This window comes from Kryptolebias marmoratus, linkage group LG12 (genome assembly GCF_001649575.2).
Source record: "Kryptolebias marmoratus isolate JLee-2015 linkage group LG12, ASM164957v2, whole genome shotgun sequence".
Lineage (NCBI taxonomy): Eukaryota > Metazoa > Chordata > Actinopteri > Cyprinodontiformes > Rivulidae > Kryptolebias > Kryptolebias marmoratus.
The window spans coordinates 1,370,073-1,385,734 of record NC_051441.1 but is presented as its reverse complement, the minus strand read 5'-3'; the positions used below and the strand labels follow the sequence as shown (position 1 = coordinate 1,385,734).

The 15,662-nt window shown below is 40.4% G+C and overlaps 1 protein-coding gene across 2 annotated transcripts in view; it reads right to left on the bottom strand.

Annotated features, from left to right (window-relative positions):
• Window positions 1-7,229: 7,229 nt before the first annotated feature.
• The window catches only part of LOC108237781 (protein shisa-6), a 91,795-nt gene continuing 83,362 nt past the window's right edge, over window positions 7,230-15,662 (bottom strand). For both annotated transcript variants that reach the window (XM_017419461.2, XM_017419462.2), the window contains exon 8: window positions 7,230-11,491. In XM_017419461.2, the coding sequence (XP_017274950.1) occupies window positions 10,878-11,491 (614 nt within the window). In that variant the 3' untranslated portion in view covers window positions 7,230-10,877. The remainder of the gene's footprint in view (window positions 11,492-15,662) is intronic.

The window sequence follows — 15,662 nt, the reverse complement described above, 5'->3', positions numbered from 1 at the left end:
TGTCTGCAACTGGAGAAGGAAAAACACCCAGGAATAAAACTGTGTCACAGCACAACACCAGGAAATCACATTTTACACAGGAACTGTATTAAACAATCAAAATGGGATTTGCAGGTTTTAGATTCTGTTTTGTGAGCCCGGATCAGACGGCTCGGCTCTGATTTGCATATAACAGCTGCTGGAGGATCGAAAGATTTAACGCAAGACAACAGGTGTGCGATAAATCTTCCTGGAGAGGAGGAATGAAAGCAAAAACAGAAAAGATTAATGTAATCCAGTAAACTAAGAGGCTACCAGAGGAGGAGATCTGTGAAGATCAAACTCGCTGATGTAGATGCAGCTTGATGGGAGCTGAAAGAACGCTGAGTCACCATTCACATCATTTTCTTGTTTCTGTTTCTCCTCCACAGTCTGACTCCTTCTGCACTTTTATTTTTATCATTCAGATATTGAAACTCATTCAGAAAAAGCACTACAAACAACTTATAGTTTGTAGTTAGTGTTGTGCTTCTTCTTACTTTCAGCTTTAATAACTCAGATTCAGCCTCTTCAGAAAACTCTTCAGTCCACGTCACGGTTTTCCTGCTTTGACCAAAATATCACACGAATAAAGTGTCAAAAATGAGAATCTGGAGGAAAATGCACGACTAAAACCTGCGATGGTGACAAACTAAAATACTTAACGAAGGAAACTACAGCTTCTGCAGTGGAGATGTGTCGTTTGCAAACAAACCTGCTCGACGTGTCGCTCATTTAACCGAGCGATGAGACGCGGCTCTTTGTTTGCTCTCCACCCAACGCAGAGATTCACATCATCAAACCTGTGATGAAGTCAGGATAACCAGGTGAGCTTCAAGGTTACACCTTCAGGTTACAAACGGGGAAACGTGTCTCACAGTTCCAGAACTCCTGAGCTTTAAATGTTAGCATCTTTTTGTTGTTTTATGAGATGTTTAGGTTGAAAACAGGAGAATCTAAATGTTTAATACCAGAGGAAAAGTAAGCTTGAAAATATTCAAATTGTGTTTGAAAATTAAAGACACAAAGATAATAACAGCCTCATTCCAGGTGAGCAAGCTAAGAATGAAAAGAGTTCAGTAAAAATGGGCCCAAAGCAAGCAGAACAATGAAATGAGAATGAATTCTTATTAAAATGAGAATAAACCTTCCACCGTTAGTCACAGTGAGAATAAAGGGCATCAGTTGGAACTAAAGCAGCAAGGCTCTGAAAAACATGATTTTAAATTTACCTAAAGGCATCTGAGAGAATCCCCAAACATGAGGAAGAAGGTAAGGACAGCTGGGAATAAATAAAGCAGGATTATTGAGATGCAGAGCACAGTGACATTTACAGCAGGCGGAGATTTATCTGGAAACCTCTGCAGCTGCTGCAGCCGACAGAAGACTTTCATCGTCCCCCGGTGACACTGTTTCTCTGATATTTGAGGAGGGACTTCATAATAACTCCCATTATTGTTGTGATTACTGTTATGACAGTGGTGATCATCATTTTCCAGGCAGAGTCCTCATCCCTGAAGCTTTGTGTGGCTTAGCAGCCCCCGTAGCTCCAAAATGGGCCGAGGTGATGAGGTCTGAGCACTTTCACGGCCCTCCGCTGATCATCTGCGCTCCAGCGGTGCTTCGCTGGGCTTCATTAGGAAAGCAATCAGCTCCGAGTTCTGGATTATTACCTACAGGTGCTCATCATTCATCGGCTGCAGGTCAGAGGAACGGGACGGAGATCATTTTAAGGAACGTGTGAAAAGTTCAAACTGAAAAGTGTCATTCTGAAGTTTGAACAATACAAAGGCACAGACGAGCCATCATGTCAGAGGCAAAAGGAAACTCCTACAGATTATAATTAATAATTACAAAATCTCCTTTTGGTCATCAGAGAGCAGAAATCTCTGCCGAGGCTGCAGGATCAGTAAAATATTACAGGATCCAGATATTTAGGAGCACAAAGGCTGGGATGGCACCCTAATATTTTTTTTTTTTACATTTTGGGGGTTTTAAAAGATGAACATATTTACCCACCTGCATCAGTCTCAACACACAGAGTCAAGTTTGAATCTGCCTCCAAAAACAAATGATTAAATTCATAAAGTCAGATTAAAACTAGACGTGAGAAATCAAGAACAGAAAGAAGAAAAGATATCAGATAAACAGCACAAACATGACGCTCCCAGTTATTTATAAGGTTTACTTTTATTCCACCACTAAACAGATCTTTGGTCGCGTTGTTCCACAAAGTTTCGAGACAAAAATGAAAAATAAAGATGCAAAAATCAACACAAGGACAAACAGAGCAAAAGCATTAAAATAAACAAATAAAAAGAGTTTCATTTACAATAAAGCAGAGCAGAAAACAACAACAAACAACTTTACATACAGAAAAACTATTAAAAACACAAAACAGAACAAAAAAACCCCAAACAAAACAAATCAAAAAGAGTTTATTTGCTAAATGTAACAACAATAAAGAAACTTCATCCATCTATAAAGAGAGAAAGTTAATTTTTTTTAATGATTTCACAACATTCTGTGTATTTAAGGTTCAATAAATGTGCAATAAGAGGAAAAACCTTAAATATTCATTCTACATTACAAGCAATAAAGGGAAGTTTTAACACAATTTGTTCATCTGAAAACTGTTTAAAGGACCCATAAAAAACACAAGTAGCTCATAAAACTAAATGGAATAAAAGAATCAGGTAAAATATGAAAGTCTGATCAGATAAATTGATTTTTTTTATCATTCTCTGTGCTGCAGTTATAACATTTCCTTTCTCCTGATTCAACAAACATCCGCCCGCCTGCAGAAACACGCCGGCTCTGCTGTTGACCCCTCTCATTTAAGCAACGCCGGAGCAGAATGTCGGTCAGATCGATACCAGACGCCTGTGCGTGTGTCTGTGTGTGTGTGTGTGTGTGTGGGGCCTATTAGCTGCAGTCACCATCACACTCCCATGGTACGGTCACTGCTGAATGCCACCATGTTTACCCAGCCTGCTTAAGCATCTCCCTGCATTCACTTGATGCTCGCATCCATTCATTCCTCCCTGGAGGTGAGACTTCCACCACTGAGCCATAAATTGTCCTCGAACCGTCCAATTTCTTCTCCGGCTGGACGCTGCTGCTGTAATTGCAGCTCGGATAACGATTCCTGTTCCCACAAAAGGTGGGCGGTCAGCAGTGGAAGTGAAGCTGAGTATTTATTCTCTGTTTCCTTTAAAAGTATTAGACCGAATCTTAGAGGTAACCAGAGAAGATGTGTTTCCTGAGAGCATGCAGGGTGAATGCTGAGAGATGCTGAAACTGAGTTAAGTTTAAAAAAGCTAAACTAATGGAGCAAAATGCGAATTAAAAGCTAAAAGTAACAAAAAAAGTCAAGTTAAAATGCTAAAAGAAGCATAAAGGAATTGATCTTAATATGTTTCCAAGGGTAAAATATTCATAAATCAAGTTAAATATTTTAAAAAGTATAAAAGTTACATAAACCAAAAGCCATCTCCTGGATGTGTTGATATATGAGTGGGTAAAATAACACAGAAGTAGTCAGAAAACAAAAAGAAAACAACAGTGAGAACAAATATAGAATATTTATGTGCTGGAGGTATTAGACGCCTCAGATCTCAATATGTGATCAGTATGAAAATGCTTGGATGAAAACAGTCTGATGAAATTTGAGAGGCTGGAATGCAAGTCTGAAAATGAGGAATTAAAGTTTGATGAAAGTGGATAAAAAGAGAAGAGATTGACTGAAGGTAGCAGAAAATATTAAACCTGAGAAAATCACAGAAACGCCTAAAAGCTTAAAGCTCTCTGGAGGAGGAAATAAAAGGGAACAAACTGAACATGAGTGGCAGAAAACTGAGTAATGCCACAAAGTTTTTTGTTTGTTTAGTTCAGTTTTATTTGCATTCTTTGGTCTCATATCTCGCTGAAAGAAGTCCTTCCTCACCTTTATCACCTCTCCTGCTGATTGAGACCACCTGTTGCTCATTACTCACCTGCAGCCACTCACCTCGTCATGTCTCCCAGCGCACATGCTTTTATTTTTCATGGAGTCAACCAGAAAGGATGACGAGCTGCGAGGGAGAAGATGGATGGCAGGCGGTGTCACCGTAAATCAGAGAAAATTTAAGTTTATTGTGTTATTAACAGTTGACAATAAATAAATAAAACACCTTAATTCACCTGCTGGTCTGTGCAGCCTGGAATTCATCACATTCAGCAGATTTACAGGCTGTAGAAACTAACTGATGACTCCATTTTGAGCTTATGTTGGCCCTTGGTTCCATAATGAACACTCGTTTTTAACCGCTCGAGGCGGATTTGGTTTATAAGTAAAGGAGCCTCCGGCCAAAAATGCATCAGTAACACATATCGGGCGTGTCAAGCTGAAGAGAGGTGAAACAACACAAATCAAGTTTAAAATATTAGCTAAATAACTTTCTTTATTGCGAGAAAGGCCGATTTATTAGCAACAGATCTGTTTGGCTTCATAATGACAGGATGATTTTGGGTCATATATTTCTGGATGTTTTTCATCCTCATAAAACAATGATATATTATAAACCACCACAGCCCCTGTATGGCTGTTTTATTCGTGATTATTCAATTAAATGTAATGTGAGGCCGACTGCACTCTTAATACGTGTCTGAAGACCTCGTCAAAGCTCTGCAAAGACCTTCCAGGCTCTGGCTGGTTTCTTTACATCAGGGTGGGCAATCCTGGTCCTGGAGGACCACCATCCTGCAGGTTTTACTTGTTCCTCTGCTCCAACACCTGATTTGAATCAGTGTGTCATTAACAGGCTTCTGCAGAACATGAAGAGGTGATTTAACCTCTGAATCAGGTGTGTTGGAGCAGGGAAACAAGGAAAACCTGCAGGATGGAGGCCCTGAGGACCAGGGTTGGAGACCCCTGATATAATCAGACATAAACAAAGATCAGAGACACTCTTCCATGCTTTATCTGATCCTGTTTCTGCCGCCGGTGTTAGTTGGTTCTCCTGCCTGGTTGGCTTCTCCACATTCCCCGTTTGGCACATCAATCAGTCGGAGCCGAACTCGTCCTTCGTGATGCCGGACAGTTTCTGATTGACTGATGGCGCCGGCGATACAATAGGTCAGCTGTAAACCTTCTGAAATGCTTCAGTCATCTCAGCTGACACAACTCAAAATTAGTCAAAGTCTGAAAGCTCTGTCTTCATTCCAAAGTCTACATGTCTTTCATCTTTTTCTTTAAGCAGAACGGAAAGGTCAGATCCCGTCAGAAACAAACCCTGGGGGTCGAGGTAAACAAGGACTGGGAGATTTATTAGGAATCCTGGTTGTTTTACATTTTTAACCATTCATTTTTAATCATTTGGTTTGAGCAGAAGCAGTAAATTCTTCCATCCTGCAGTGTGCAGAGCGTTACCTTTTTGGTTTGTAAATTAGCTTCTTATAATTAAGATTATTCAAGCAACTCACTGAATTAACTGACCTGATTAAATACAACAAAATCAAATGACTTAATAGCTAAATAACTGACTGTTGTTCCCCTGTTTGAGGCAACAAAAATGGCTCCTTTTTTCATCTAAATGCAAATATCACAGCTCTTTGCTATTTGCTTATTTGTGACCACAAGTTGTTTTTGTTTTCTGGTATTTTCAGAAATGCACTGCCATCTCAGTTCTTTATGACTTTTAAGAAGGTTTCAGATGGGCTCAGACAAAATGGGAACAGTAGATTTTAATGCAGGAGTCACAAAAGTAGTAAGCAGCAGCATTTGTTGATGACCTGCAAAGATTTTTGTTTGGGGAGTCAAGGTTGGGAAGACATTGTTATCTAAGCAGATTTGTACAGTTTGAAAACACACGAGTCATGCAATAAAACTGTACTCGTTAGAATAGAAAGAGCTTGGTCCATTAGATGCATTAGCAGCACCTGACAAGAGTTTCACAGGCGTCAGGTTGTGGTTGTGCATCCAGTCCGGTGGTTGGATCGTGCACACACTCGGCATGTGGTGACTACAGACGCCACAGCGCCCAGATGTTGAAACTAAGGGCGTCACACGCTGTGAAGGTTCAGGTGGCCAAAGACAAACCACACCAAGGGAGGACCGTCTCATTGTAAGCCTAGTATTACAGAACCCCATGACATCCTGACACAAATATCGGACTCTTTACAAGACTCGGTGTCATCCTACACCACGTTTCACCCGCTGGCACCAGGCAGACTATGAGTTCACCATCCCATGTGGAGGCTGGCATTACCACCAGAGCTGCATCTGAAGAGCTTTCAGAACTGGAAGGCATGGGCGGATGATGAGCAGCGTCTTATCATGTTCAGTAATTAATCTCAAACTACTGTGTGTGTGTGTGTGTGTGTGTGTCAGCACTAAGGAGAAAAGACCATTCCTGCCAACGCTGACCGGTGTTATTCTGGCATCATGTGATCACTTCTGGTGGTAATTTGGTGAATCCACACGTCTTACCCCGGCACCTGTCCACACATGACGAGTGTGTCCACAGATGGTCTTGGTTACATTGAGGTCCTCTTGTGGACAGCCATGACCCCATTCCCCGCCCCCCAGTCGAACATGTGTGGGATCAGCGCTGATGTATCTCAGATTATGTGCCAGTCTCAAGGTCCAGCTCCAACAGCTGTGGGCTGATTTACTGCAGGAGATACAAAGGGCGTATGACTTCATTCTGCACCAAACCGCTGCGTGTATCCGGGCTTGAGAAGGAGCCACGCCCTGGCATAAAACCAGCAGCGTGTCGTACTGCTGTCTCTGTCATCCATCTGATCTTGTGATCACAGGAACAGAATAACATGTTTATGTATTTGAATTCAGATTAGAGTATTTTCTTACATTAAAAAAGATTATTTTGTTGCCTCAACCTAAAATCAGACTAAAACAAATGTCAAAAATAAGAGAATAGTTGCAAACTGGATTCCTGTTTTTCATCCATTTGTCCATCTTCTTCCACCCGGGACAGACTGCTAGTCCACCACAGGGACACATAGAGACAAACAAGACATTTTCTTTGGGTTGGGGTTGGAAACTGGAGTGAAACCCACACATGCACAAAGCATGCAGAAAGTCTCCAGCCTGGAGTCGAACTTGTGATCTTCCTGCTTTGAAGCAGCAGCTCCACTGTGCAACTTTTACAAATAAATCTATAAAAAACACAAATAATTGAATGAACATAAACAACATCCATGATGGCCTTTTTAATAATTTGTAAAACAAACAAAAATACACAAGAACAGTCATGTTTTATAATTCTGAAGCCTTTAAAATGTCCAGTTATTTGTGCAATTACACCGACACCTTTTTCATTCGCACCACATTTATCAGTTTTATAGATAAAAAATCATCTTTGACTATGAAAGACTGCACAGTCCTAAATCAAAAAAGGACAAGAAAGCTTTTATGGCAGCAAATGAACCTCACAACCTGTCAAAAAGAGTAAGTGGCTCGAAAGTTTTACAGCATGAAAAGGAAATATTGCACACAGAGAAAAGGCTTTTGGGATGACATCATTATTAATTAGGTGAAAAGGAGCAGAAGTTTGTGAGATTAGTTGCTCAAAATAGATGAATACAGATATTTGTCTATAGCAGATTACAGAACAGGTTCCACCCTTCCCTCAGCAATCAAATGCTCTTTTTTCTGCAAGAAGAAGAAGAAATAAATGATATGTACAAAGACAGTTTTAGAAAAACAATCTGACATCATTAAATGCAAACCTGGCATAAAAAGTAAAGTGGCACATCAAGTTTAAGAAGAATTTCTTGAACTCAAGGTACATTTGGCCAACATTCCATACCCTTAAAATGTTAATCTCTTCATTTAAATAAAAAAAACCCAACAAACTTAAGAAAAACGTGCAATAAGAGAACAGCGACTGTAAGTTTAAACATAAAAAGTCGATTTCCTGCAATTAAAACCACAACTCAAGTCACAAACAACAATGTGTTCAAGAATATACAGAAACAGACAAATTAAACATTTTCCCCTGTGATTTACAATAGTTTTAATCTGAGTCATTTTACTAAACAATAACCACGATTTCATAGATATTTTTGGCGTTTTAGGAATAAACAGTGCAAGTTGAACGACATGTAAAAGTTTGAAGGTTGTTCTGGAGAGATTTACATGGGTTCAACCAAAGATCCTGTTTCAGGAGCAGATCTGTTGGGTTGCTTATCCAAAACTGGCCATCACATATATGTACATTTTGTCTCATTTTCAAAATGAAGCTTGAACATTTCTACAGAGCCGTGGAAAGTTTTCACATCCCTTAAACTTTTCCACACACTGAGATTTTTACTGAGACCAACACAAATTAGAGCATATTTGGAAAGTGGAGGAAAAATAAAACAAGCTTTTCAAATAAAAAAAAACAGACAATCTGAAAAATGTGGTGTGCATTTGTTTTCACCCCCCTTTTACTCTGACACCCTGAGCTCAAATCCCTTCAGAAGTCCACCTGGGTGTAAATCCAGATGTTCAGAGGTTTGTTACAGAATATTACTGATCAAACGTCATCATGAAGACCAAGAAACACCACATAGGTCAGAGATAAGGTTGTATAAAAGGTTAAAACAGGGTTAGGTTACAAAACAAGTAACTGCTAACCTACCAAAACATGGCCGTCCACCTAAACTGACAGGAGAGCATCAATCCGAGAAGAAGCGACGAAGCTCCACAGTGACCCTGGAGGAGCGGCAGAGATCCACAGCTCAGGTGGGACAATCCGTCCACAGGACAAAAAGTCCACAAATCTGTCCTTTATGGAAGAGTGGCGAGACGAAAGCCAGAAGAAAATACAGGACAATCCTGGAAGGAGACCGGTTAGAGGCCGTAAAAGACTTGAATCTGGGGCGGAGGTTCACCTTCCAGCAGGACAACGACTCAAAAGACTCAAAGCTGGAAATGCAGCAAAAAGTGTTTCTACAGAGTAACGGCTCAGGGAAGCTGAACACAAACGCACACCACACTTTTATTATCTATAAAACCATTTTTAAAACCACATGTTTTCTTTCCCCTTCATAACATCAAATCCTGGTGAAATGTGTTGAAGCTCCTTGTTGTAATGTGACAAAACGAGAAAAAGGTGAAGGGGTGTGGAAACTTTTGCAAAGCACTGTATGCAGATTTTTCAAGGGCCAACTTCAGAGAGTTTTCCTTTTCTGGTGACAGCCATTGTAACGTATATTTTAACGCGTTCTATTGTAGAGAGCTGCAGATCGGATTACAGAGAACTGTTTACATAAAAAGATTCACCTTTCTGACGATGTCTTGACTTCTTGAAGGCTTGTAGAATTAATTCAGGGGAATATTTTACCAACCACTCTTTGTGATTTCAAATTAAGGACCAATGATTATGCTTCCATTTGGACCAATTTGGGATAACAGAGATAAACTGAGACTAATCTGATCTCAATTACACCAAAACTTAGACTTGTTTGAGTTTTTCTTTAAGCTTTTTTTATTCTCTTGAATTGCGTCTTCATTCCCACCCAGGAGAACCCATGAAAACCTCTCTTCTCCTTTTTATTTGTCTGAAAAGCTGGGCAGAAAGTGTCGTTTTGTGATGTCATAGTAGTTTTAAGCCTAAACTAACTCATAAAGTTGGACAAAGTTCCATTAACAGCAAGAAAAATACCCTAAGTTTGTTTTGCTTTGAACATTTGAGAGCTCTTCAGTTAAATCTGGTCATTCTGAGATATTTGCACTGAATCATTTCTCACTTTAAGAAGTTAAACTACTGATTTTGCTGGTAAGCCGTGTCAATAATGCACAAAAAGTTGAGACCAAAGCGTGATTGTTCGTTAAGAGCATATGGGATTCTATCACAATAAGGCATTTAATGACAAAAAAACCAGCTGGACAAACATTTCACAGTTTCATTGATGCTCGACTAACAAGGAACGTTCTCGTAAAGCAAGCATGACGTCGTCTTCAAACTGATTATTTCATTCAGAATGAGAAGAAAAGCCTAAATATTCCACAACACGGAGTATTACGGAGTAATGAGAATAAAACCAGGAGGGTTGGCATTACTGACGACAAATCAAGGAAGCTTACCAATGAAAATCAAGCAAAATGGCTCCATTTTCACGACAAATTAATAAATACAGAACAAAGTAAAAGAAAAAAGGTTTTCATTCACAACCATTCTAAGCCACAAACACAAAAAAATACTCCCAGTTAAATTAGATCCACATATTTGCAGACATCAGTGGAAATAACGTTAATTTGTAACCCCTTTCTTATCTAAAAATCAAAAATTTGAAATGAAATCTATGATGGATTTCACCTGGGAGAAAAAAAACGCTTCCTTAGTACAATGCTGCTAATATAGCCTATTTACAATCATCTATTGTACGCAACAAAAAGAGCCTGTTTTCATTTCTAGTCTAAACTGATATGTTCAGGCCTTCATGAAACACAACTTAACAAAAAAAAGGGAATTCAATAATTGTGCTTTTTAACCCACAAATCCACTTCATCGTTGAAATGGGACAATTTCAAGAGGCATCATTTGAAGCGTTTACATCGGTTCTCTCTAAAGCTATAACAAGGACTGGAAATACAAATAATAAATATAGTTTATGTATTTATAAAGTTATTACAACTCACGTTGAGTCTCGCGTTCAGGTTAAAAAATATTGTCTTCTCATTGTCGAACGTCTGACAAGAAGGATCTTTGTGTCGCCACGCAAAGCCCTTAAAATGCTCTAAGAAGAAGAAGGGTTGATCCTAGAAACCCATGATCTGGGTGACACCAAAGCTCGTGGTAAAAAGCAGGAAGAGTTTTAATGTAGAAGGTCGTTTTATGAGAAACGGTGGAGCTCTGCCTCGGGAATCCTTAAACAGTTACCTCGTTCTTACTGGCAGTGCGGTACGTGTGGTGGTGACCAGGAATGTACTGCAGGTGGTCCACCGTGTGAGTTCGTCGGGACGCAAACGCCTGCCTCTTGGACGTGGACGTGCCTGCGTGATGGTTGACCATCAGCGTGTTGTACGAGTCGTTCGAGGCACTGGGCTGAGAGTGCATCTTGGTCATCTTGTGGCGATCCATGACAGGCGTGGTGGGCAGCAGCATGTCGGCGTGAGACATCGCCCGCGCCATGGCCTTCTCCCGGAACTTGTCGCGCCTCATCGCCGGGGACAGCAGCAAGGGCTCCTGGGAATGTAGGCGGTCCGCGGAAAGCAGCTGCTCGTTTGAGAGATTCCTGCTGCTGCCGTACGCCGCGGCTGCCATCGCGCCGTACGACGACAAGTTGTAGTCTCCGCGTCGCGGCGTCCTGGGAGGGGACAGGACGTGGTCCTGGGACATGGCCCTCTGGACCCGTCGAGGACGCTGACGCTGCTGGTGCTGCTCGTGGTCTGCGTTCAGCTTCACCATGTGGGTCGGTCCTCTGCCACCAAAGTCAGGATGGTGGTGCTTCCTTGGGTAGTAGTCGTCCATGTCTTTTTCACCTGTCGGGTTGGAAAAAAAAAGTTTAGTTTAAAATAAATGCAGCTGCCACGAAAAGACACTTTTTGGTCAAAAGTGTTGCCTCAGCCATGAACCTAAACATTATTTCCTTGTGACCATAGTTCTGAGAATTCAGCTGCCTCACAAGAAAAGAGGCTGAACTTGTTATAAAAAAAAGAGTCTGAAAAGCTTGCCTCAACACAAAGACATGGCTCTGAGCGCGGCCAGACAGACATCCTCATGATGCCTTGCAAAAAACACGATTATCTTAGGCCTCCTGAAGCTCTTAAAAGAGAGACGAAGAGAGGAAGAGAAGCTCTGGTAACTCTGGGTCAATTTTACCCAAAGGCCATGGGATGGTTAAACAAACAAATAAAACTTTTGTTTTCCTTTTGAGCACGACTGCTGTGTTCCTGTTCCTGGTTTTTTTATACTGACACCCAGGGGTGGAAATCAGCACCCGCCACCGGCCAAATGCGGGTAAATATTTGAAGTGGCGGGTGAATTTGATCAACACACACGCCACTGTGGCGGGTTGGCAATTTGAACAGAAAAGGTGTTATTTGTCCTCCTGACATATAGGGGGCAGCAAGCCACGTTCCCCCATCAGATACAGTTCCCCTGAGTCTCTGCGCGTTCATGTTCAACGCTCGTAACCGCCGTGCTGAACTACGGAGACCGTGAAAGGTCAAACAACTTGTTCTGGTGAAGTTAACCCACCGTTTTGCTAGCGTGACAGACAGACAGACAGACTCTGTTATGGACATTATAGACAATGTGTGGACAAAAACAATAATAATTAAAATAAATAATGACTTATCTATTAACATCTATTTCTATATCTATTTCTCATTAAAAAAACATAATTTTTTAGGAATAAAATGTGCTAATAATATCATAATACAGAGGAATAAACACAGTTAAAAACTTTTTGGTAAATTATTTTTGTCCTTTGTTTTAGAGGGGGAACCGATTATTTCAGACAGCTGAAATATTTGGTTCCCCCCTGGTAACTTTTGCAAAAAAAAGAACAAATGTCTCCAAATTCACAGGACTTGTTGTCCATGATGAGAGGAATAAACACAGTTAAGGACATTTTAATAAATTATTTTTGTCCCATGTTTTAGAGGGGGAACCGATTATTTCAGACAGTTGAAATATTTGGTTCCCCCCTGGTAACTTTTGCAGAAAAAGAACAAATGTCTCCAAATTCCAGCCACTAAGGCTGGTGGACAAAATGTTTAATTTCCACCCCTGCCGACACCTTCATGTAAAGGTTTATGTTGGGAAATTCTGAAAAATTACGGACACAAAACTTGACCCGGTCACAAAGAACTCAGACAGCTGTGATGATTACAGACTCTCAGATGCTGTTTATGGACTGAAACCACATCAGAAAGGTGTTCTTGCTGATATGAGAAGTATTTTTGGACGATTGCGTACAAAGATTGACTTTCATGAATGACGGAGACATGCAGACATGAAGCTGCAGCCTGGAAAAATGAGAGCTTAACGCGCTTTTCTCAGACAAATACCAAGTTTTAAGATTGCGATGGGGGTTATTTGTTTAGAGGCTTTGGTTTCCTACAGAAACACCTCCCTTGGATAATAAAAGGTCACCTTCTTGTCGCTTCATAAGGAGGTTTTTATGCCAGTTGCTCTGTGCGTTCCTAATGAAGAGAACCCGGCTCTGGCCTGTGGCAACATTTCTCCCTGTTGTGCTGGTTCAGATGTGATATTACGGCAGAAAATGCCAAGCGAACTCAACCGGAGGCTACAATTAAGGCAGACAACAAAAAGCCACGGCCCATCGCTCCTGTAAGAGGTCGGAGCGACGCGTTCACTGACGGAGTCCATAAATGTGTTACTTTATCAGATTGATCATGACAAACTTCGCTGGAGCGTTTTTATCATTCAGCAGTTTGCAAACTGGAAGATTGGACACTAGAGAGAGTTCGTACATAATTTAACAAAATACATAAAAAGATTCAGGGTAAATTACCAAAAAAGTGCTACTTTATATTATCTTATTTCTTTCCTGCCACTGGATATAAATCCTGCTCTTTATGGACGTATAAACACTCAGTTTAAACTCCAGAGGACTGAAGTGATATAAGGATGTTTAATCGCTGCCCTGAGATGAGATTAAACACAGTAAAGCACTTTTACACTTTGACAACTTAAAGCGCAGCTTCAAACACACTAATTTGCTAACAACAGCTAATTACACTGTAGCTCCCACTTTGCGAGATTTCTCTCAGTCCAACCAGCGTATTTATGTGTCAGCTATTGATCGAAGAGGATTGCAATCATGTAATGCACCAACACTCGTGAAACTGGAGGAACATCACTTATAAAGAGACCTTTCAGGGTCCGGAGCAGGAGAGGAGGGATTTGAAAGTGCAGAAACATTATCCACGTTTTCCCCAGTTTCTTCAGAAAGGATTAAAGATATTTCTTTATGTTCTGGATATCGTTTTAATCCCTTTTTTGGGTGATTAAGGTGAACAACAACAGAGCTCCTCTCTGGACGAGCTGAGCTGGTTGATCAGAAAAAACTGGGTAAAAGTTTCTCTTACAGAAACAAACTCGTTATTTTAAATGGTAATCATGGGATTCAGCTTTGACTCCTTAATCTTTTATTTTGCATGTGTTTTTTAAATCTTTTGTTACTTTTAGCTGCAAACCTAAAGGCTTTTAGCAAAGATTTTAGGTAGTGTTTTGCGAGTTTTGGCATTTTTTGCTACTTTTAGCTTTTTGCCAGCATTTTGTTACGTTTAGCTGGTCTTGTGCTACTTTTAGCTGCAGTTCTGCTACTTTTCTTCAGGATTTAGCTATTTGCTCTTGTGTTCTGCTTCTTTTAGCTCTAATATCTCCGCTTCAGCTTCTTCAGTAAATCCCAGTCATTTTGTTTTTTAGTCTGATTTAATGTTCATCACATCTCCAGATAGTTTAATTAATTTACTAACTGTTACTTTAAGACATCCAAAGACCTCAGTCATGTTTAAACTTGTGATTTTATTATATTTCATATTTTGTGAAGGGGTTTTCTGTCAAATGTGACTCAAGTTGACAAATTTAAATTGTAAAAAACCCTTCAGGTGTAATTTGTGAGTCCATGTGGACAAACCTTCAACAAGAGCAGAAGCCTGAGTTGATAAGAAACAGAAAAGGCAAAATGTAAAGTACTGAAAGGTGAAAACAGGTTTTTCATTTGCATAATGAGGAGGTAAAAAAAGGCAACAAATGGCTTTTTCTCTGTGTGGGACTTCTCTGAGCATTCAAGGTCTCTGAATTGGTGGTGATTCATCCGTTCCTGAGAGAAAATGTCCAGAACACGTGCTCTGATAAAGAGCCCGGCTGTGTTTTCATTTAGAAACGGTGTGAAATTCTCAATGACTTCTTGAGGCTGAAGGGAGTGATTTTACGAAATATTTACAGTCAACAAATCTGTTAAAAGAGATAAAACTATTAAAAAAAACAGCAGAGAAACAGTGTTTCTCCTGTGGTTTTTAAATTACTCTGCTGACAAACACCTGATAGTCCTGCATGTGATAAACCGAAGTGCATCCGAAAGCAGTTTAAGATAAAAACTGTAGAGGGAAAAGGAAAAATGTGCCGCTGACTAAATCATGTTTTTAAGAGAGGAGCAGAGCAAGAAGAATCCGGGTAAAACCAGGCTTAATGAAAAACACAAGGATTCAAATGATGCATTAAATTTATAGGAGTTTCTACGACATGCAGAGAAAAAATGTCACCACATCATTACAACTTTACATATCTGATACTCCGTGGTTCCCAAAGCTGGGGTCGGCGTTCTCGTGGTGCTTTTATGCGTGAAAGGTGTCGCCATTGTTCGTCTCTCTTATCCATCTCATTAAAGCTGCACATCAGAGGTGCTGCTCCTCGTGTTCTTGGCAGATGCATCGTGTAAATATGACGTTTCTGCGGTTGGAGTTCATGTTGCAACAGTGTCTGAACGCTGGTTGTGTACCGGGTTCAGTCAAATGATGTTTACAGATATGATATTTGATCTTTATTCCACAAACATGGATGTTTGAGTTGGACTTTACTCGAAGACGGGGAGGACAGAAGACAGCTAGAAAAGAAGTGCCAGGAGACAGCGAGATGCGAACAGAAGACCGATATTCAGACGTTTCCACAGGCTCAGGC